Source organism: Taudactylus pleione, unplaced genomic scaffold (genome assembly GCF_031769625.1).
Source record: "Taudactylus pleione unplaced genomic scaffold, aTauple2 ptg000522l, whole genome shotgun sequence".
Lineage (NCBI taxonomy): Eukaryota > Metazoa > Chordata > Amphibia > Anura > Myobatrachidae > Taudactylus > Taudactylus pleione.
Genome location: NW_028284924.1, coordinates 974,303 through 998,771, shown reverse-complemented (window position 1 = coordinate 998,771; position 24,469 = coordinate 974,303). Strand labels below are relative to the sequence as shown.

The window sequence follows — 24,469 nt, the reverse complement described above, 5'->3', positions numbered from 1 at the left end:
AATACTGCATCCACTTTAAAATAAATAAGTACACACACTATCCACTATGCAGCTTCCTCTTACCAGGTTGTTCTTGGTCTTGGCGACATTCGCATCATCAGGCCCTAGCCTGGCCTGGTAGATCTCCAGCGCGCGGCAGTAATAGTATTCAACTTCATCGTACTTCCCCTGGTTCTGACACAGCAGCGCCAGGTTGTTCAGTTGCTTTGCTACATCAGGATGATCTTTTCCTAGAACCTGCATAAAAATGACGAGCGGTCACATGGAGAGCAACCACATGACAAAGAGGAAGGAAGGAAGGAGGAGGAGAAGGATGGCACAATGGATAGATCAGAGGCGCAGATAGGAGGGGAGACCGGAAGAGTGGACGGCAGCGGGAAGAGGAGACTGGCGTATCGGACAGACTATGGACACAAGTACAAGAAAAGAGCAAAGGACTGGCACAGCAGATGGATCAGAGAGACAGGCAGGAGGAGAGTGAGGCACAGCAGATGGATCAGAGGGACTGGCACAGCAGACGGATCGGAGAGACAGGCAGGAGGCGAGAGAGGCACAGCAGACGGATCGGAGAGACAGGCAGGAGGAGAGCGAGGCACAGCAGATGGATCAGAGGGACTGGCACAGCAGACGGATCAGAGAGACAGGCAGGAGGAGAGCGAGGCACAGCAGATGGATCAGAGGGACTGGCACAGCAGACGGATCGGAGAGACAGGCAGGAGGAGAGAGAGGCACAGCAGACGGATCAGAGAGACAGGCAGGAAGTCATATGTAAGACATGAGTCTGCCTGTACTGAGCAAGAGAGATGATCAAGCAGACAAGTGCGAGTCTTATAGGACAGAAGTGCTGTTACCTTCTCCCGTATTTCCAGGGCCCTCTTGCACAGAGGTTCGGCCTCTCTGTATTTTCCTCTTTTCCCATACAGAACTGCCAAGTTATTGAGGGTGGCCGCCACCTGCAAACAATAGGAGACCCAGATCAGCTCTGGTCTCATTACCAGGATGGCATGCACCGCTGGTCACTCCGTGCAATGCCCCGGCAGCCGTCACATACTTACTGCTGGATGGTCCTTGCCCAAGGTCTTCTCTCTGATCGACAGTGCATCATTCAGCAGGTGTGCGGCTTCCTTGTATTTGTTCTGGTCTCTGTACACCAAGGCCAAGATGTTTAACATGGTTGCCACATCAGGGTGGTCATGGCCCGACGTTTTCTCAAGGTCTTCCAATGCTTGCTTGCAGAGCGGCACGGCCACCTCGTAGCGGCCCTGAGATGCATACTGGATGACCAGGTTGTGCAACGTGCGGAGTCGTGCTGGGATCTCATACCCCCCCTGCTGGGCAGCTGCAGCCGCTGAACTACCATGCTGATGAGACACTGAGGGGGGAGGAAGAGAATACTGAGATCATGATTTTGCTGCAGAGATCGGCAATATATACTTATGGGGAGGTTAATTAAACCTTCTAAAGGAGGTGTCGCCCATAGCAATCATTCAGCATCTAGCTATCATTTATCTAGTACAGGGATAGGCACCATGTGGCTCTCCTGCATGACCTAACAGCAAAACTGTGGGAGGGCATGCTGGGAAGTGTAGTTACACAAGTTTGTCTTCACCTGATTTAGTATACTTTATAAATAAATAGCTAGAATCCCATTGGCTGCTATGGGTGACAGCTCCGGTTGTCCTCTTTAGAAAGGGTAATAAATCTTCTGTTTAATGTATAACAAACACGCAGCTCAACCAACTCAACGTAACGATCTAAAGACATTTGTTAAGGAAAACTGTCTTCTTTTGTTAAGGTATCTGTCTTCTCTCAACTTATCTTACTTTATCATCCGCACTGCCCTGAACCCGTACCCCCTATACCCTGGCACCTGTCCTCCGCCCCGAGGATAGGCGGTGACAAGTACAAGCCTCCTGCATCCTACATGAAACCATGCAGAGGAGGGCTGTACTCATACTCACTGCCTGATGTGGAGTCTTCCTCCTCGTTGGGGAACAGCTCGTCCAGATTCTCTTTAGATGGATCCACCTCCTTTTCCTCCTGCGAATGACCCATGAGACAGATGAGGAACATTATACGGTATGGTCACCGAGCGGTCCTTTCTATGGGTTGGGTACTCAATCCTGGCGCTGTTAATGCCGGCGGTCAGAATACCAGCAGCATAGTCCCGAAGGTTGGAAATCCAGACACGTGCTGGTAAGTATTGCAACCTTCTCCTAACCCTACCTCACCTCTCCCGCAGCCTAACCCTCCCCCCTCCCTGCAGCCTAACCCTAACCCTCCCCCCCTGCAGCCTAACCCTAACCCTCCCGGCAACCTAACCCTCCCCTCAGCCTAACCCTAACCTACCCTCTTGCAGCCTAACCCTCCTCGCCCACCCCTGCAGCCTAACCCTCCCCTCCCTGCAGCCTAACCCTAACCCTCCCTGCAGCCCAACCCTAACCCTCCCTGCAGCCCAACCCTAACCCTCCCCTCCCTGCAGCCCAACCCTAACCCTCCCCTCCCTGCAGCCCAACCCTAACCCTCCCCTCCCTGCAGCCCAACCCTAACCCTCCCCTCCCTGCAGCCCAACCCTAACCCTCCCCTCCCTGCAGCCCAACCCTAACCCTCCCCTCCCTGCAGCCCAACCCTAACCCTCCACTCCCTGCAGCCTAACCCTAACTGCAGCTTAACCCACCCCTCCCTGCAGCCGAACCCTAAGCCTCCCCTCCCTGCAGCCTAACCCACCCCTCCCTACTGCCTAATCCTACCTTTCCCCCCCTGCAGCCTAACCCTGACCCTCCCCCTAATGCCTAACCCTAATACTCACCGTCGGGATCACAGCCGTCCAGATTCCTGAGCTGGGATCCTAACCGCCGGCATTGTGCGCATCGGGATGCCGACTACATCCCCTTTCTATAAAGTACATTCACAGCAGCAGCACAGAATGAGCTTTTTCCCCACGCTCAAGCAAATTTTAAGGCTTCTTCTTTTTTTTTTTTTTTAAATAGGGCGATCCGCAAATATATTTTTGAAATCGAAAGTACAATACAGAGAAGAAAAAAAAAAAAAAAAAGGGAAAACCTTAAAGAATTAATCACGATTCTTCCCATAGCTATAACCATAAACTACATCCATGCTATATAAAGCTTATTTATTCTGGGACTTTGAATGTTTTCAGGGGCATAATTAGAGATAACAAACATATGAAGTATGCATCAGTATATAGATTTACTTTACTACTATTTTCCTTAAGCACTTAGCTGGCATTGCCGCCTGAGATTCTACAGGGATCTACTAGATACCCCCTAGGTATATTTTACTAAAATAGTGTTTAAGAAGTTTCAAATATATATTAACTAAAAAATATTGTCATTTTCTAATAAAGTTTTGTAAAGAAAATAAAAAAAACTCCTCAGTTAAGTTGCCTCATGCTGGGTACACACTGGGCGACATATCGTATGTGCATTGGCCAGAGAGTACCAGTGATATGTTCGAGAACGACATCGTTCACAGACATCGCTTCGGCGGTGCTGCACAGCCAATGCCCAATATATCTGCAGATATATTGGGGCATCGCGCTGTGTGTACCAGCAATCAGGCGACCGCCCGTACACTTAATTCACGGGCCAGCGGTGATTGACAGCTCAACATATGTCCTGCACAGACTGCAGCTACATCTGCAGATCAGTTGATCTGCATATACTGTATATCGGTGAGGTGTGCACCCACCATTAGACACGATAGAGCATGTACATATGAATTACCACTAGGGGCACTGAGGGCCCACTCACTAGATGCGTACGCTCGCACCCAACGTATGCAAATTCGGCTAAGTGACGGCAAGGCAGGCAATCGCACGGCAAGGCATAAGCACGCCCGCTATGTCTTGGCGTGCGATCGCTTTGTGTATGTAGACGCCCACCAGCCTGTCTTAAGACACCCACTTGTGCACGTCATCTCCAGGAAGTGTATGCAACCACCGATACATCGGGTAGCATCAGAAGCGACCGCATCGCTTAAGATTGACTATGCCCTGCCGCAAGCACTTCAGTGTGAAATACAACCAGGTGACGTGTACTATGACGCTGCCTGTTAGTATTGCACGCCTCTGAAACGGCGTTGAGACACTCAGGCACTCCTGTCACTCACTATGCTGGGCAGTCTATGCGCAGCGAGCGAACGCTTCCCGATCTTTCGCACTGGTTCGCGCACTGCGATGCATATACGCAGAATGCAAACATCGGCTAGCTACGAGCGAACGCTTCTTAGTGTCCGGGTCTGAATCAGATCCAGAGTTCTACTAGGCCCAGAGGGTGTCTAGCACACCCCTATAGCATCTCGTGTGACCACGCCAGTTAATTGGTTATGGAAAATAGTAATAAAATAAATCTACAAATGAATTAGGTTTGGAGCAGGGAACATACCAGGACACTTGTTACATTCAGGAGAGAGAACTTGTTATCACCAGTCTATTATCTTCTAACCCAATATGTATGGGAAGGAGATAAACAAATAGTTCCTATATATATTATATCATCAGTCTCTTATAACACGGTATTTATCAGGGTCTCCTTGCTGATCAGGCTTATGTGGCGAAACTAAGATAACAGACATTACTGTGGCGCTCCGTAATATTCAGGATTACGACCCCGATCTGAGCGCGTTGCGGACTGAGCGTTTGGGCATGTACGATTATGAAGTAATTAGGGTACAGGGCATTTTGCGCCAAGGCTGTAAAATGAGGATGGTCCTTACAGTGGGCGACACGTCCTCGTCATATTTCTTCAGCTGGTTCATGAACTCCAGGTGTTTCTTCTCCTCCTCCAGCTGGGCCACGTTCTGCTCGCTGTGCTGTAGCTTCTGCTGGGTATTTGCCAGCTCATCTCGCAGCCACTGGTTCTCCTGGCACAGGCGCCTCACCTGCGCCCGCAATTTCTGCTTCTCCGACTCCACTGCCGTCAGGTGATTGGATAGCGACATCATCAGCTGTAGATACAATAGGTAAGGAGAGAGAGGGCCTGACGTCACCTTACTTTGCCCAGTCATACGTCGGTGCCAAGCCGCACATTTCCATCTTAAGTCGCCCAACTCATTGGTATAGAAAAAGGTATGGCTCCTTTACATGGAACTAGACCCAAGAAAATAAAAGGCTTATACTGTACATCTATAGAGAGTTAGGGGTCTATTTACTAAGCCTTGGATGGAAATAAAGTACCAGGCAACCAGCTCCTAACTGCCATGTCACAGGCTGTGTTTGAAAAATGACAGTTGGGAGCTGATTGATTGGTACTTTACCTCTATCCACTTTATAACTGTCATTTTTCAAACACAGCCTGTGACATGGCAGTTAGGAGCTGGTTGGCTGGTACTTTTACATAGACCCATGAGTTTACTAACTGGAAGCCGCCACATTGAGGCACAGAGTGTAAAGGCACACATCCACTAGACGACAGGCAGAAGACTGCACGATTACAACATTGTAATCTTGCAGTCGTATGTCTGCCTATGATGTGCCTACACTGAACGAGCAGTCGTTCAGTGTAGGTACATCAATCATCTGCAAACATGTTGAATCTATTTGTACGATGATAGATGCCTAAACGACCATCGATTTTCAAACAATTATTGAACGATAATGATATCGTCATCGTTCAATTTAATCGTCTAGTGGATGTGTGCCTTAAGTGTAATGGAAATGCTCAGTCCTGGCTGTCTTTATTTTATCTGCCGTATGATATAGTAGGAAATGGGATATGGAATATCGGATCTCCATCTCCCAAACCGGTCCATCTGCACAGCCAAATGGTCCCTCGTTTCTGCAGGTTTCAGGTTACCGTATATACTCGAGTATAAGCCGACTTTTTCGTGCTGAAAAAGTACCCCCTCAGCTTATACTCGAGTGAAGTGTAGCGCTGACCGGACGGAGTTCGGTCAGCGCTACACACTTCTAAACACACAGCCGCCAGAGCCGGCAGCTGCGTGTTTGGTGTAATCAGCAGCCGCTGAGAGTCTGTCAGACTCTCAGCGGCTGCTACTGCTCCCACTGCGGAAGCCATCTTCCGGCTCCCGCAGTGGGTAATGGGAGACACGTCGTCATGACGACGTCTCTCCCATAATGCAAAGCGGCCGGAGGAGCGGACAGTGCGGGACCAGGAGCGGGAGTTTCAGGTAAGTGATTTTTTTTTTTTAACTTCTTATCACGTCTCTTTCTACTGGGGGTGGGGACTACAGGGGGACCACCAGGGGGCGATTACTACAGGGGGCGATTACCACTGGGGGCACTACCAGGGGGGGATTACTACAGGGGGCACTAAAAGGGGGGGGATTACCACTGGGGGCACTACCAGGGGGGGGATTACTACAGGGGGCACTACCAGGGGGGGATTACCACTGGAGGCACTGAAAAGGGAGATTACTACTGGGTGCACTACCAGGAGGGATTACTACTGGGGGCACTGAAAGGGGGGATTACCACTGGGTGCACTACCAGGAGGGATTACTACTGGGGGCACTGAAAGGGGGGATTACCACTGGGTGCACTACCAGGAGGGATTACTACTGGGGGCACAACCAGGGGGAATTACAACTGGGGGCACTACCAGCTGCTGCCATTTCCCACACTAGGCTTATACTCGAGTCAATAAGTTTTCCCAGTTTTTTGGTGTAAAAGTAGGCACCTCGGCTTATATTCGGGTCGGCTTATACTCGAGTATATACGGTAGTTCAGAATCAGGAATCATTTCGTAATAAAGAGTAACAGAATGAGAATATAAATTACACCTCCAAACAGCTAATACCCCAGAAGCTGCAACTTTTGGGAAACATTAAATTTATATAGCCATTCATTTATTCTCTTTACATGGCGGATCATCCATAATAGGACCTGGAGCTACATAAAGATAGGAGGTATAAATAGCATACTTTTTCCAGCTTTGTTTAGTTTCCACTGTATAAATGTTCATTATCTGAGCATGTTCTACTGTTACTTAGGGGTCTATTTACTAAGCAGTGTTAGGAGACAAAGTGAAATGAGATAAGGTACCAGCCAATCAGCTCCCAACTGTCATTTTTCAGACACAGCATGTGACATGGCAGTTAGGAGCCGATTGGCTGGTACGATGTCATGGCCAGGTATCAGAACTATTTATTTCATATAGAAAATTACGGGAAAACAAATTTGTAAAGGACATTTAAAGACTAAGCTACCATACTACGCCTCTCACATATACAACCACACCTGAAGAAGTGCTGTATACCAAACGCTTATCTGTTATTATATAATGTTTGGTTTTCCACTACGATATTGATCCGACATATTGGTTTCACACCACCAGTCAGATTACATTAATACTGATTGAGGGAGAAGGAATAAAAGAGTAGGCGCTAATACAATGTGACAGAATATCAAACATAACATGCTTAACAACACAAAAAAAAGTATATTATTTTCAACAAGCCAACTATTATAAAAAGGTGTCAGCTTTCACTGCTAACATCGGGAAAATAAGTATTAAAAGTAGCAACCAATGGTGACGTAAGCCTTGAATTCAGAAGTGCAACAAATATTATATAATACTATAGAGGAGCGGGACTGCCTGATAGTATAGTAAGTAATGGCTCTCAGAATCTAATTGCCAGAACCGTGTTTAAAATGTGCTTAGCTGTTAAAATACACACAGGTACTCAATCCAGGGTATTATTTTGGTTTATGGATCCTAAAGGTTCCCTGCGGCACCGGAATTCAGAGTGTGCAGAGTTACAGGTTCACAAATATTGTTACTGGGCAGAAGGATTGTAACAAAAAAAGGGAAAAAACTTGTAAACAGCGTGATACTGTGCGAGCACTGACACAAGGAATGGGATCCCATCTATGGACCAGAATCCGTTTCAGTTGTTGCTTATCTGTGTATTACTATAGATTCGGCCACGATTTCGCAAGTGGGAATGGTTTTCTTTCAGACTCATGGGAAAACACAGGAAAATCCACATAGTGCAGTATGTTTACACAAGTACAGATTTTTATTACTTAAAACAAGACTTTGGGCCGTATTCAATTAGTTTCGCACCCGCGATAAAGTTCCGCCTGCCAGACTTTTCGCCTACATCGCGTTTTTTGGCTGCGGAAACTTATTGTGTGTGTCCCTGCTAGTCGCGTATTCAATTCTAAAAGACGCGAAAACATCGACACGGGATGTCAGAACAGGCAGAAAGTGGTGTCTGAATTGGGGAAATCAGTCTGAACCCCCCAAAATGATGCAGAAACATTGGGGATCAATGTAGTAGTGCCCGATTAGTCCTTATTAAACTGTTTGGGGTACTGAAGTTGGTACAATTGCCTCTAATTAGCGTCTTTGCACAAGTGGTGAAGAATGGCATAAAGCCGTATTTTTGGGAGAAAATACGTAGTCCTGTCAAATTTGGGGTACTTGAAAATGGGTGCTAGCATATTTTAAAGTCGCTAAAGTGAAGTTTAAAAAAAAAAAAAAACACCTGCAATCAAAAAAGTACCTTACCCATACTTCCAGACCCCAAAAAGTCTATTTCGCTACTTTTTATGCTTGTAACCCCACTTTGTACTTTTTTGCCCACAAATTCAAACTACTTTTTAGGGGCGCTCCTCACTCTTTTTTAGGGTTTTTTTTTACGCAGTTGTCCTTTGGGGGACTGTCCCAAAGGTTCTGAGTGGTTTCCCCTCCTTTGCACCCCAAAATAATAAAAATGCACTTCTTTTGTCCTGATATTCAGAGGCGAATCTTTATTGGTTATTACATTGCATTGACTTTCCGCATACGCGAAAAGTATTTGGAATTGATTACGGAGAGAAGTTCCCGACTGGCGAAAAGTCGTAATAGTCAATACTTTTTCGCGGATTTCGGCTTTTCGCTTCTAATTCAACACAGCCCTTTGTGGGTGAAACATATAGGAACTTTACGCTGTACTGGTGACATCCTACTCCCGAGTACTGATGGCTGCATTTACATTCTCTGAGCTGTGGACTCTTCATTAAAGGAATAAGAAAGAAAAAAAAGAGGATTTATGTACTTATGTTAAATAATTTTCTTCAAGTCCAATAGATAGAGATATATATATATATGAATAATAAAAAAAAGTATTTAACATAACTAGAGAAATTTTTTTTTTTTAGTCCTTCAATTGGGGGACACTGGGTCATTTCTGGGAACATCCCAAAGCTGCCAATAATGGTGGTATAACGTGCCTTGGGATTTTCAGGAACCAGCTGCCAAGCCAAACTGTAATCCTTAATAAGGGCCATATTCAATTTGAGGTGAAAAGAGGTCGGACTTTTTGCCATCATCGCCATTTGTGGAGGGGATAAAGTATCGGGCGCGTGCCCACTTATTCCCGTATTCAATTAGGAATCAGCGAAGTTGGGACTTCGCGGAAAAGTAAGTATCGAAAAGTCCTGTTACTTTTGGGGAAATCAGGCTGTCACCCCCTAGAAGATGGTCTGACATGGGGGATCACTACGGGTACCCCCGATTTGGCCTGCTGAAGGAAATTGGGGTTTCTAAACAACCGCGGCAGGTGCATAAATGTGGCTTTGAAGAAGTGGTGAAGAATAGCACTTAGCTTATTTTTTTGGGAAAAATAACTAGTCCCATCAAATTTGGGGTACATGAAAATGGGTGCAAGCATATTTTTAAGTCCCTAAAGTGATTTTTAAAAATTCTTCAAAAATCTACCTGCCGCAACCACCCGCATTCTAGAAAACACCTGCCGCATATTTAGGGACCCTCTCTGAGTCGATTTCACTAGTTTTTAAGATTGTCCCCCATTAATTTTTTTTTGCCCTGAAAAATGAAACCACTTTTTTGGGGATGATCTGTTTTTTTTTAACACAGATTTCTATAAGGGGACATTCGAAATGCTGCAGGCTATTTTTTTTTTTTCATTCTACACCCCAAAACCCCCAATTCTGCATTTTTTTTCGCCACCTATGCAGTGGTGAAAACTTATCCCCATTTTCGCACCTGTGAAAAATCTTTGTAATTGTAAAGTGAAACTGGTGAAAATTGCGTCATTGGCGATAAACTATTGCCGATAACGGTTTTCGCTCCAAATTGAATATGGTCCTAAGGGCGAAAATAAACCAACTCAGCTTTGGACTGCTTGGAATCCGGTCACCCCTTTTCTCAGCATCATAGAAGACCAAATGATCATCCATCTTGAAAATATCACTTGTTGACCGAACATAAAATGTCAAAGCCCCAACTAAATCCAAGGAACAAACTTATATCTCTCTTCTTCTGTCCAAAGATGGGATCTCAATAGGATGCAAAGAGGGAAGTCTTTCATACAAGAAGAGACACCATGACTCGCAATGAGGGCTCTCACAAATGTCGAATATATATATATGATTATTATAGTGTGATTTCAACGCTTATGTCACCAATGGGTGGTTTTTTTATTCCCTAGACAGGACTCTGGAGACAGATAGGCAGTGAATGCTCAGACATGTATCTATATTTCTACCCTTGCGTAGACCTCACCTGAGCCTCGCCAAGTCCCAGCTCAATCATTTCCACTGACTTGCGTAGCAGGCCGGACTTCTCGTGGACCAGATTGGCTTCCTCATCTTTCTTGAGGCATTTTATGGTCTCCAGGAGGCTGTGTAAGATGGAGTTGTGTTCGTTGCGCAGCGCCTCCAGGCCCTGCATTACAAGCTTGGTGTTGGTGATGATTTCCTCCTGGGACAACTTGTCCAGTTTCTCCTCCCGGGGATACATCATCACTGACATGCTCCTGCAATGACAGGAAGATTTCAGGGACAACACAGTCATGGAGCTCCGCATATACCCAGATATCAGCACAGTACGTCATGGAGCTCCGCATATACCCAGATATCAGCACAGTACATCATGGAGCTCCGCTTATACCCAGATATCAGCACAGTACATCATGGAGCTCCGCATATACCCAGATATCAACACAGTACATCATGGAGCTCCGCATATACCCAGATATCAGCACAGTACGTCATGGAGCTCCGCATATACGCAGATATCAGCACAGTACATCATGGAGCTCCGCATATACGCAGATATCAGCACAGTACATCATGGAGCTCCGCATATACGCAGATATCAGCACAGTACATCATGGAGCTCCGCATATACCCAGATATCAACACAGTACATCATGGAGCTCCGCTTATACCCAGATATCAGCACAGTACGTCATGGAGCTCCGCATATACCCAGATATCAGCACAGTACGTCATGGAGCTCCGCATATACCCAGATATCAACACAGTACACCATGGAGCTCCGCATATACCCAGATATCAGCACAGTACATCATGGAGCTCCGCATATACGCAGATATCAGCACAGTACATCATGGAGCTCCGCATATACGCAGATATCAGCACAGTACGTCATGGAGCTCCGCATATACCCAGATATCAGCACAGTACGTCATGGAGCTCCGCATATACCCAGATATCAACACAGTACGTCATGGAGCTCCGCATATACCCAGATATCAACACAGTACGTCATGGAGCTCCGCATATACCCAGATATCAACACAGTACGTCATGGAGCTCCGCATATACCCAGATATCAGCACAGTACATCATGGAGCTCCGCATATACCCAGATATCAGCACAGTACATCATGGAGCTCCGCATATACCCAGATATCAGCACAGTACATCATGGAGCTCCGCTTATACCCAGATATCAGCACAGTACATCATGGAGCTCCGCATATACCCAGATATCAGCACAGTACATCATGGAGCTCCGCATATACCCAGATATCAGCACAGTACATCATGGAGCTCCGCATATACCCAGATATCAGCACAGTACATCATGGAGCTCCGCTTATACCCAGATATCAGCACAGTACATCATGGAGCTCCGCATATACCCAGATATCAGCACAGTACATCATGGAGCTCCGCATATACCCAGATATCAACACAGTACATCATGGAGCTCCACATATACCCAGATATCAGCACAGTACATCATGGAGCTCCGCATATACCCAGATATCAGCACAGTACATCATGGAGCTCCGCATATACCCAGATATCAGCACAGTACATCATGGAGCTCCACATATACCCAGATATCAGCACAGTACATCATGGAGCTCCGCATATACCCAGATATCAACACAGTACGTCATGGAGCTCCGCATATACCCAGATATCAGCACAGTACGTCATGGAGCTCCGCTTATACCCAGATATCAGCACAGTACATCATGGAGCTCCGCATATACCCAGATATCAACACGGTACATCATGGAGCTCCGCATATACCCAGATATCAGCACAGTACATCATGGAGCTCCGCATATACCCAGATATCAACACAGTACGTCATGGAGCTCCACATATACCCAGATATCAGCACAGTACGTCATGGAGCTCCGCTTATACCCAGATATCAGCACAGTACATCATGGAGCTCCGCATATACCCAGATATCAGCACAGTACATCATGGAGCTCCGCATATACCCAGATATCAGCACAGTACATCATGGAGCTCCACATATACCCAGATATCAGCACAGTACATCATGGAGCTCCGCATATACCCAGATATCAACACAGTACGTCATGGAGCTCCGCATATACCCAGATATCAGCACAGTACGTCATGGAGCTCCGCTTATACCCAGATATCAGCACAGTACATCATGGAGCTCCGCATATACCCAGATATCAACACGGTACATCATGGAGCTCCGCATATACCCAGATATCAGCACAGTACATCATGGAGCTCCGCATATACCCAGATATCAACACAGTACGTCATGGAGCTCCACATATACCCAGATATCAGCACAGTACGTCATGGAGCTCCGCATATACCCAGATATCAGCGCAGTACATCATGGAGCTCCGCATAGAGAGACAACAGGGTCATTCCGTGTCAAATAAACACACTAATTTTACCTTACCAGCTCAGATTTTGTTAAAATTTGGTATATGGAGAGTATATATGTAGTCTAAGAAAAAATATTAAATATATCATGCCGTTTCCAAAATATGTAACGTTTTCAAAAATCTGTCAAAACCGCACAAGCAGCATATTTTCAAAATCGCCATAGCAGCTCTCCTCATTATGCTAGAGAGGTGTGAGTGGTGTCATTTTTCTGTGTTTTTTATGCCCTTTCCTATGATATACAACACGATAGGCTTTGTGAGGAAACACTTTTTCCAAATTCAAACTTAAATTTGAAGTGCATCGAATAAAAAAGTTCAAAACATATCTGGAAACAGTTTATACTAATGTTTGACAACATTTAAAAGTGGGAGGACAATGGGTTCATAGTTAAAAATAATTTTAAAGCAAGGTAGTTTATTCAAAAAAGCTGGGTGTATGAGAAGTAGTAATAGGTAATTATAGATTTGATGGCTTCATTAGTTTAATTATATAAATCAAGTTGAATAGACATACATGACATTGTATTAGTCAGTCAGTCAGCAATGTTAGCTGAAGATAGTGTGACAATGCCTCAGTGGTATTTAAAGTGTCATCAGGAGACATGACATAAACTCTTCCAGTCGGAGTTATAGGTTTGACTTTGCATAAGACATCTAGAAACATAGAATTTGACGGCAGATAAGAATCACTTGGCCCTTCTAGTCTGCCCCATCTTTAAACATATTGTTACCTCAGCCCTTACTGATCTTTACTTCTTCTGAAGGATATCCTTATATCTATCCCATGCATGTTTGAATTGCTCCAGACCCCCCAACTGTCCCGCATCCAACGGGACAGTCCCGTTTTCCCGCGGTGGGGGGGGGGGGAGTTGGAGAACAGATGGTGTGCCATGCGCACGGCATCGGTTCTCTCATGTATGGACTGCTTTTAGGCTGCGGGCACGCCCCCAAAGTGACGAAAAACGGGGGAGCCACGAGGCTCCTCCCCCATTTTCCTTGGACTCCTCCCCTTTCCCCACAAGCCACGCCCCCTTTCCAGCCGCACGTGCGACCTGTCCATCTTTGCTTTATTAATATGTTGGGAGGTAAGTTGCTATACTGTCCTAGGGGTCTATTTACTAAGCAGTGTTAGGAAAAACTGGAGGGTGGTAGGTTCAGTGGAAATTTGAGGAAAAATTACTTCACAGAAATGGTAGTGGACAAGTGGAATAGCCTCCCATCAGAGGTCTTAGAGGCCAAGGGGTCTATTTACTAAGCAGTGTTAGAAGACAAAGTGAAAAGTGATAAGAAAGTGATAAGGTGCCAGCCAATCAGCTCCCAACTGTCATATCACAGGCTGTGTTTGAAAATTGACAGGTGGGAGCTGATTGGCTGGCACCTTATCACTTTTCACTCTATCTCCTAACACTGCTTAGTAAATAGACCCCTTAGCCTCTACCACCTCTGATGGGAGGCTATTCCACTTGTCCACTACCCTTTCTGTGCAGTCATTTTTCCTAAAATTTTCCCTGAACCTAGCACCCTCCAGTTTCAGAACATGTCCTCTTGTTCTAATACTTCTCTTTCTTTGAAGAATGTCTCCTTCCTTTACCTTGTTAAAACCCTTTATATATTTGAACGTTTCTATCATGTACCCCCTTTCCCTTCTGTGCTCCAAACTATACATATTAAGATCTTTTAGTCTTTCCTGGTATGTTTTGTGGTGTAGACCTTGCACAGTCTCTAATGTATTAATATCCTTCTGGAGATATGGCCTCCAGAACTGAACACAGTATTTGAGATGAGGACGTACCAATAACCTATACAGTGGTATTATCACTTCTTTCTTTCTATTAATGATTCCTCTCCCTATGCAACCAAGCATCTGACTTGCCTTCCTCATTGCTTTGTTACAATGTTTGCTTGCCTTTAAGTCACCTGAAATAGTGACTCCTAGATCCCTTTCCTCTTCAGTAGTTTCCAGTATAGTGCCATTAATACTATATATAGTCTTTGGATTTTTGAGACCCAAGTGCATGATCTTGCATTTTTTGGCATTAAACTGTAGTTGCCACATTCTTGACCATTCCTCTAGTGTACATAGATCATCAATCATTTGTTTTACCCCTCCTGGTGTGTCTACCCTGTTGCATACCTTTGTGTCATCTGCAAAAAGGCATAGTTTCCCTTTAATACCATTTGCAATGTCACAAATAAAGATATTAAAAAGCACTGGCCCAAGTACAGATCCCTGAGGCACTCCACTGGTAACATTTCCCTCTTGAGACTGCAGTCCGTTTACTACAACTCTCTGTTTCCTATCCTGCAGCCATGATCTTATCCATTCAACTATCTTTGTATCTAATCCCATGCTTTCCAGTTTATTTAAAAGTCTGCGATGTGGAACAGTGTCAAATGCCTTACTAAAGTCTAGATAAGCTATATCTATGGCCCCCTACTATGGATACCTCTATTAAAGGTAACCATAGTACACCAGGCTACCTTGGATAGAAGAATGATGGTGAAGGTCCAGCTGGATGATGGAAGGTCACTTTAAATTCGTCTTCATTCTTGTTCATCACATAAGCAAGCCACCATTTCTTGTTATACGCGCTTTTTTAGATAATCGTGGTCAAAAAGGTCAGTTTGAATTAGGAAAAAGTGTTTCCTCACAAAGCCTATTGTGTTGTATATCATAGGAAAGGGCATAAAAAACACTGTACAATGACACCACTCACACCTCTCCAGCTTAATGAGGAGAGCTGCTATGGTGATTTGAAAATATGCTGGTTGTGCGTTTTTGACAGATTTTTGAAAACTTTGCATCAGCACAGTACGTCATTGCACCCCACACACACAGGGATAGCACTATGGCACAACATGGGTCCCTGCATATAATGTCATGGGGTTCCACAAACAAAGAGCCGTCAGCACAATATGTTGTGGGGCCCTGCACACGGATAACATGGTATAACATAGGGTTCCGCACACGGCTCTCAATGTGGTACGTCATGGGGGCTCCACAAACAGAGTTTTCAGGACAATAGATCAGGGAGCCCTGCACACAGATATCAGCACGGAACGTCATGGGGTTCCGCACACAGAGCGATCAGTACAGCACCCCATGAGGCCTCACACACACATATCAACACAGCACATCATGGCGATCTGCATACACTGGGAAATCAGAACCGTACGCCATCTATCGGCACCATACTTCAAAGGGTCCTGCACAAAGATATCAGTATGGTACGTCATGGGCCCCCACACACACAGAACTATTAGCACAGTATGACTTCAGGCACCACATACATAAAGATATCACCACGGTATGTCACTGCATACAGAGAGCTATAACAATAATACATCATGGAGATCAGCTACCAGCATGGGGCACACAGAGCTTTCAAAGAGGCGCATCAAGCAGCTCTGTATACACAGATATTTCAGCAGGTCATGGGACCCCCCCCCTCCCCAGACACGGCTCTCACCTCGGTGCATCATGGGACTCTCACACAGAGCTTTCAGCATCATACATCATGCCTATCCTTATACATAGAGCCATCAGCCATGGAGCCCTGCACACATCAGCATGGTACGTCATGGGGCCCTGCTCACAGAGCTTTCAGCATGCTTCGTCATGGGGCCCTACACACAGAGCTATCAAAAGGAGTACATCACGGGGCACCACGCGCAGAGCTATCGGAAGAGTACATCACGGGGCACCGCGCGCAGAGCTATCGGAAGAGTACGTCACGGGGCACCGCGCGCAGAGCTATCAGAATAGTACATCAAAGAAAACGCACACAAATATATCAGAACTGTTTGCTATGGGGCCCCCCATACAATCAGCACGATAGGTCACGTGGCGCTGCACACATAGATATCAGTAGTCACGGGGCCTGCACGGATCATGCATGTACAACTTTAGCCTACGTGCTGAGCACATGGAGGTAACATGAAGAAATAACAGGTAAAGTGATCTTTTTTCAGTAACACCAGCGCCCTCTACTGCCAAGAGCCGGGGCTGGCAGCTAGAGACACATCTGGTTGTGACACACTCCTGGCAATGCTCAGAATAAAAGGTGTGCTGGAGGGTGGGGCAGTGCTGCAGTACGTTTTATTGTCACTCAGGAAAACAGAGACCTATAATCTGTACCAAGCCAACATGATGCTTATTTCACCACCTATCCCTAAAATACTGCCCAGACAGAAATAGTGACACTTACCAGTAAACGGTTATACAATGTTGAGAAATGTGCCAAAATTAGTTCTACACGTGTCCCCAACATTGCAGTTAGCCCCCCTCGTCTTAGTGCTCCCAACTGTGCCACCACCCTCAGGGCCAGGTGTCCCTCTGCCATATACACCCCTTCAGCGCCAGGGGTACCTAACTGTGCCATCTCTACATCTCAGCTCTACGTATAACTAATCCCATTCTTAAATGCCAGGTGTCACAAAACACAGAAACATAGCACCAGGTGCCCCGAAGCGTGCCTTCTACCTACCTATTAGCACTGGGAGCCAAGTAACATTGCTATCTACCATCTGCCAGTTGTCCTTAAACAAGCCATTGACTAGATCCACTGTGTCAGGTATCCATAGCCTTGTAGTCAACCATCACCCTTAACCATGCCATCCATCACCCACACCCATCCCAGATGTATTAACTGCTGCCATCAGCCAGTGACAAACTGCTCAATAGACCACCTACCTTCTCAGCACAAAGCATCTCTTGTGCCATTCCCACGCCTACTCAATGCCATGTTACCCTAACACTGTCAGCTATCAGACACACACAGCACCTAACCATGCCATTGCCCACCTTCCCGTCCCAGAGCCAGTTGTCCATAACTGTGCCATCAGCCACCATGCCTCCTCAGTACCAGGTGTCTATAACCATTCCCAACCAGCCAGCTCCAAATTCCATTCATTGTCTCAACAGCAACACAGCAAAAGATTTCCCAAACCATGGCATCAACACCCTACTTCGTAATGCCAGGTGTCTCTGCAATGCCATGAACACCTCTTCTCAGCACCAGCTCTCATCACAGTGTCTGCAACTCAGCACCAGGAATCCACAGCACCCCTGGAAACTCACCCTCAGCCCTTACATTGAAAGCAAAATACTATTAGAATAAGTGTTTAAATGAATATGCATTGAATGTACGGATCTGTCACATTCCACAACCTGCAGAACCATTTCTGTAGCTCACTTATTATTTACCGCTGTAGAGCCCCAGGCCCTAACTTCAGCCATTAACCCCTGCAGAGCACTAGCCACAAACTTCAGCCATTAACCCCTGCTGAGCCCCAGGCCCTAACTCCAGCCATTAACCCCTGCAGAGCCCCAGGCCCCAACTCCAGCCATTTACCCCTGCAGAGCACTAGCTACAAACTTCAGCCATTAACCCCCCGAAGAACCCTAGCCACTAACTTCAGCCATTATTAACCACTGCACAGCCCCAGGCTAAGTTCAGCCATTAACCCCTACAAAACCCAGTCCAAACACAGCCATTAACCAGTGTGGCTTCCCAGGTCCTAATTGCTACCATTAACCATAATGCCACACGCACAAACTACAGGAATTAAAACCTGCAGTGTTGGTACTTGTCTGCCACAATAATAACCTATGCATTGTCATCTCTATCCTATTCTTTTCTGATGTAGCGCTTACATAGATAATACTACATGGCCTCTCCAAACACAAATAACCTAAATTGTACTGCTCCCACAGTATTACCCTATGCAGCAGCCCAGGTCCTACACCCTCAACATAATTATACCAGTGCACTAAGGTGACTAAATATAACCGTTTATCAGTTATACAGCATGCTAAGCAATGTGATAGAGCAGGTATTATCTACCCCAGGGAAAATCATAAAAGCAGGGTTAAAAAAAATTCAATGACTAAGTGATGCCATATTTTAGTAACCTATCCCCTGCAGTGCTTTGTTGGCCGTGTAGACCCCTCCCAGTGGGTATGACATGTCACTGACTCACCTTGGCTTGTACCGACAGCCGGGGTGAGGTGTAAGCTCTGCGGCACACTGCTGCTCCCTCTGGGGGCTCCCCCTATATGATCAGCAGCAGGGGAGTGCGGGCCTATGGGAAGGAGCAGCGGCCGGTCCCGGTGTCAGGGCTGTATCCCCTCTTCCTGTGCTGTGCAGTCAGACTGCCCCACCTCCTCCGCCAGCCTCCCTGCACCGAGCTCACTCCCAATGCAGCTACGGCCGGGCCCCTCCCTGCACTCACTGCGGGCTCATCCTCCTGCGCTCCCAGCGCGTCTCTCCCGGCTCAGTGTGCTCTCAGATCACACATCTCTCTCTGGAATCTGCCTACATGTGTGTGTGTCTCGCCTCGTTCTCTCTGGTGTCTCCCTTTCTCTTTGGTATCTGTTTGTGTGTCTCGCCCTCGATCTCTATCTCTCTGCCCCGAGTCCCTGGAGCCTGTGGGGTAAATTTATTAAGGTGAAGAGTTTTTAGAAGTGGAGATGTTGCCCATAGCAACCAATCAGATTCTAGCTATAATCTTCTAGAAAGTGCTAGTTAAATATCAAGTACATTCTGATTGGTTGCCATGGGCAACGTCTCCACTTCTAAAACCACTCACTTTAGTAAATTTACGCCAGTGGCCCGCTCTCGCGCCCTCCCTGGCGCCAGTGGCCCGCTCTCGCGCCCTCCCTGGCGCCAGTGGCCCGCTCTCGCGCCCTCCCTGGCGCCAGTGGCCCGCTCTCGCGCCCTCCCTGGCGCCAGTGGCCCGCTCTCGCGCCCTCCCTGGCGCCAGTGGCCCGCTCTCGCGCCCTCCCTGGCGCCAGTGGCCCGCTCTCGCGCCCTCCCTGGCGCTAGTTATAATGCCATTCAAAAGGAGTGAGTGATGACTGGAGTGAAGGGCTAGGCGGCTTTTAACTCTGCCATCAATGAAGAGAATGTGATTACCACTTGTAAATTCATTAAGTATCTATTTTTTAAACAACAAAGATACTTTTGCATCTCTCCTGTTATTTGTCTAATGCTGGGTACACACTAGCCGATCAATTGACTGTCCAATATATCTTGTGCCCATCGACCAGTGTGTACCAGCGACATATCTGCGAACGACGTCGTTCACAGACATATCGCGTCGGCTCTGCTGCACACTCGATGCCCAATGTATCTGCAGATATTTCGGGCCATTGTGCAGTGAGTACGGGCGGCCAGACGACCACCAGTACACAGGCAGAAGTGGCCGCGGGGGGGGGGGGGGGGCGTGACGTCTCGTGGCCAGAAGATGGTTGTTCAGTGTGTATGAACAACCATCATCTGCAGATCACTCGATATGCCCGAAGTGACAAGTATACGGCAGTGGTGCAGCACTCAGAGCTATAAATAATGCTAAATAGCCAACTAAGTTATCAACGTTTCAATCTTATTCAAAGATTGTCACAGGGCTGCTGTGATGTAAGAGGGGGGGGGGGGAGCGGTGCCGGGCCCCTCTAGCAGGCCCGGGTAATTAGTACCCGCTCCCCCCCCTCTCAGCACCCCTACCGTGATGCAGTGGTTAGTGTCACCAAAAGTGGTCCAAGGAAGGACAGCCAGTGAACCGGCGACAGGGTAATGGGCTCCCAAGGCTCACTGATGCGCCAGCCCGCCTGGTCCTATACCACAGAAGAGCTACTGTAACATAAAATTGCTGAAAAAGTTAATGCTGACTATGATAGAAAGGTGTGAGAACACACAGTGCATGGGGCTGCGAAGCTGCAGACCGGTCAGAGTGCCCATGCTAACCTCGGTCACAGCTGAAAGCGCCTACAATGGGCACCCGGGCGTTAGAACTGGACCATGGCGCAATGGAACTGGCCACGCTTTCTTTTACATCATGTGGGTGCATTGTTTATGTGGGGGAGAGCCGCAGGATGCACTATGGGGGGGCATGCATACCTGCGGAGGCAGTGTGATTCTCTGGGCAATGTTCTGCTGGGAAACCTTGGGTCCTGGCATTCATGTGGATGTTACTTTGACATGTACCAACTAGCTAAGGGTTAGGTACAGGTTGCCAGCGCTCAGGAACCCGGCGCTGAATATCCCGACTACGTGTGAATGCAGACACCGGGACACCCCTAAACCTAACCCCCACCCCCTAATACTTACCGTCGGGATGTCAGTGGTCAGGAAGCTGACTGGTGTCGGGATTCCGGCGCGGGCATCCCAACTACATCCCCTACCTAAACATTTTTGCAGACCAAGTACACCCCTTCATGTAGTGTTCATTCCAGCACCCTGCACGTAATCAGTGAGGAGGGCATATTTTAATTTTGACGGGCAACACTATAGCTACGGTAGCCATACATCACGTATTAAATATTGCCCTTCAAAATTAAAATAGCCCTCCGTACGGGATGCAGTCAGGAAGCCGACAGTCTAAATGCCGACCACCGGCTTCCCGACTGTCAAATCCCGGCAATGTACTAAAGATAGGCGTCAAAAACTCGACACCTGTAATTAGACCTACGCTGGAAGACCGACGCACGAAGGTAAGCCGGGCGCGGACAGCCGTGGGGGGGAGGGTTAGGTTTTAGGGCCCCCGGGGGGGAATTAGGGTTAGGCACCCCCCCACGGGATGGTTAGGTTTAGGCTAGGGGAAGGGGGGGTTAGGGTTAGGCACCCCCCCGGAGACTTAGGTTTAGGCTGCGGGGAAGGGGGGGTTAGGTTTAGGTTCTTAGAGGGGGGTTAGGGTAGGGAGTAGGGTTAGCAGTACTTACCTTATTTAGCGTTTGGGATCTTCACCTCTGCCGGGCTTCCGCTGTCGGGATTTGAACCGCCGGCCATGTAATACCTACTACACCCCTCCTTACTGATTATGTGCAAGGTGCTAGAATGAACACTATTCATGGCAAGGGCATTCCCTGATGGCAGTGGCCTCTTTCAGCAGGATAATGCGCCCTGCCACACTGCAAAAATTGTTTGGTTGACTTGGCCTCCAAATTCCCCAGATCTCAATCCGATCGAGCATCTATGGGATGTGCTGGAAAAACAAGTCTGAGCCATGGAGGCCCCACCTTTACAGGGCATAAAGGATCTGCTGCTAGCGCCTTGGTGCCAGATACCATAGAACACATCCGAGGCCTTGTGGAGTTCATGCCTCGATGGGTGAGAGCTGTTATGGTGGCACGAGAGGGACCTACACAATATTAGGCAGGTGGTATCAATGTTATGGCTGATGTTATATACAGTTTATAACTGAAAGTATCCTCTCTTGTCCCTCAAGTCCGCTGCCTGGGTGTCATCCTGAACTCCTCCCCCCTCCATATTAAAGCTGTCGCTCAATCCTGCCACAATCACCTCTGCAACATCTCCAAGATCAGATGCTGGAGGCTCACAAATATCTTATACATGCCCTAGTCATCTTCCGCCTGGGCCACTGCAACCACCTGCTCTCTGGTCTTCCTTTTTCCCCAGACTCTTCTCTCTTAAATCTATCCACAATGCTGCTGCTCTTCCTCTTCTAAAATCTCAGAGCTCAGCTCAGTCACCCTCCACCTACTGTACCTCCGAGTGCCGCCTTGTCTCCACAATGATTACCTCCTTCCACTTAGAACTGGGCCTTATCAGAATGTATGTCTACCAGTCTACAATGTAAAACTGCCCTGAAAATGCAGCTGTTCATTACAGCCCACCAGCCATTGTCACACTATTAACTCACACCGCCTGTCCTCCATCCTCATGTTTTCACAGTTCACCTCCCAGTTATGCCACCTACTCCCCTAGTCTGTAAACTCTAAGGGTGCCCACACACATACCGATATACTTACGATCCGACGATGTGTCCGATTTCCCTTGAAGTTCTCCCCGTAGGCTCAGCACACGATATGTTGTCCAATCTTCATCCGATCTCCAGCAGCCAGACTTTTTTATAGTGCATGGTGTCCTAGATTATCAGATCTGCCGTACTGCACGGCAGATCTGAAGATGTAATGTGCGCATCATGATCGTGAGTGGGGACTCACAATTTGGGCATTTTCTACACGATCTGTCGTTCCAATGTGTAGGAATCGGCCAGATCGGGGGGAAAAAAAAAAAAATCGCTATGTGTGTGGGCACCCTTACAAACAGGGTCCTCCACTATCCTTATCTCCAGTGCGCTCCCACTCACAGGCAGTGACTCAGCATACAGCTTACGTGTGTGTGTATAATATATATCACACACACGGCTCCATTAGGTGCATATATACAGTATACAGTGTGTATACGGACAGCATATGGCTCCCCCGGGTATATACAGTACCCCTGGGTGTATATATACAGTGTGTATACAGACAGTATATGGCTCCCCTGGGTATATACAGTCAACATACAGCACCCCTGGGTGTATATATACACAGCATACAGCTCCCCTGGCTATATATAAATAGTGTACAGCTCCCCTTGGTACAATAAAAAAACAGAATACCATCTCCCTGGGTGTATATATACAGTATACAGGCAGCATAGAGCTCCCCTGGCTGAATATATACAGCATGCAGACAACATGCAGCTCCCCTGGGTGTATATATACACAGCATACAGCTCCCCTGGGTGTATATATACACAGCATCCTGAGGCAGATATATACATTATACAGTCAGCATTCATCATATACAGTATACAGGCAGCATAGAGCTCCCCTGGCTGAATATATACAGCATGCAGACAACATACAGCTCCCCTGGCTGTATATGAACAGTATACAGCTCCCCTGGGTACAAAAAATACAGTATACCACTTCCCTTGGTGTGGAGATATATATATAAATATACACACATACACACACAAACAGCACAGTTCCCCTGGGGGTATATATACAAAGTATACAGACAGCATAGAGCTCCCCTGGCTAAATATATACAACACGCAGACAACATACGTCTCCCTGGCTGTATATATATACAGCTCCCCTGGGTGTATATATACAGCTCCCCTGGGTGTATATATACAGTGTACAGCTCCCATAGGTGTATACATACAGCGTACAGACAAGGTACAGCTTCCCTGGGTGTATATATACAGCACACGGCTGTCCTGGGTGTATAGGTACAGCACAGATAGTGTACAGCTTCCCAGGGGGGGGGGGGGTATGTATATATATATATATATATATATATAAATATATTATACAGACAGCATACGGCTTTCCTGGGTGTATGGGCACAACATACAGACAGCATAGAGCTCCCCTGGGTGTATAGAGATACAGCTCTCCTAGCTGTATATATACACAGTAAGCAGACATCGTATACAGCTCCCCTGTGTGCATATATACAGTGAATGTGTATATATATTTATATAAAGTATACAGACAGCGCACTAGGTCTATATACACAGCACATACACTATAATGCTCTCCTATGCGCATATTAGGAGTATATAGACAATATACAGACACCATATACCTCTCCTGCAGCTATAGGCGACGGAAGCGTCCTCTATACAGCAATTACTTCTTCCCACAATCCTCCCCTCTCTCCCCTTAGTGTTGTGATCCAGCACGGCCAGCGTCACGTGCTCGGAGGGGCGTGGTCTCACCACCGGCTCCTCCATGCTGGCGGAGCCCAGTGTCC

General features: G+C 47.0%; 1 protein-coding gene across 4 annotated transcripts in view; it reads right to left on the bottom strand.

Moving 5' to 3' along the window:
* The window catches only part of KLC4 (kinesin light chain 4), a 51,266-nt gene extending 26,847 nt beyond the window's left edge, over positions 1 to 24,419 (bottom strand). For 2 of the 4 annotated variants that reach the window (XM_088450712.1, XM_088450713.1), the window contains exons 1-7: positions 24,302 to 24,419; positions 10,494 to 10,746; positions 4,738 to 4,968; positions 1,962 to 2,040; positions 1,056 to 1,372; positions 852 to 953; positions 64 to 237 (exon numbers count right to left, since the gene is read on the bottom strand). In XM_088450712.1, the coding sequence (XP_088306838.1) occupies positions 64 to 237; positions 852 to 953; positions 1,056 to 1,372; positions 1,962 to 2,040; positions 4,738 to 4,968; positions 10,494 to 10,742 (1,152 nt within the window). In that variant the 5' untranslated portion in view covers positions 10,743 to 10,746; positions 24,302 to 24,419. Of the gene's footprint in view, positions 1 to 63; positions 238 to 851; positions 954 to 1,055; positions 1,373 to 1,961; positions 2,041 to 4,737; positions 4,969 to 10,493; positions 10,747 to 18,897; positions 19,086 to 24,301 lie in introns of those variants that run through there. The other 2 variants (XM_088450710.1, XM_088450711.1) reach the window with 2 other exon arrangements.
* Positions 24,420 to 24,469: the final 50 nt, after the last annotated feature.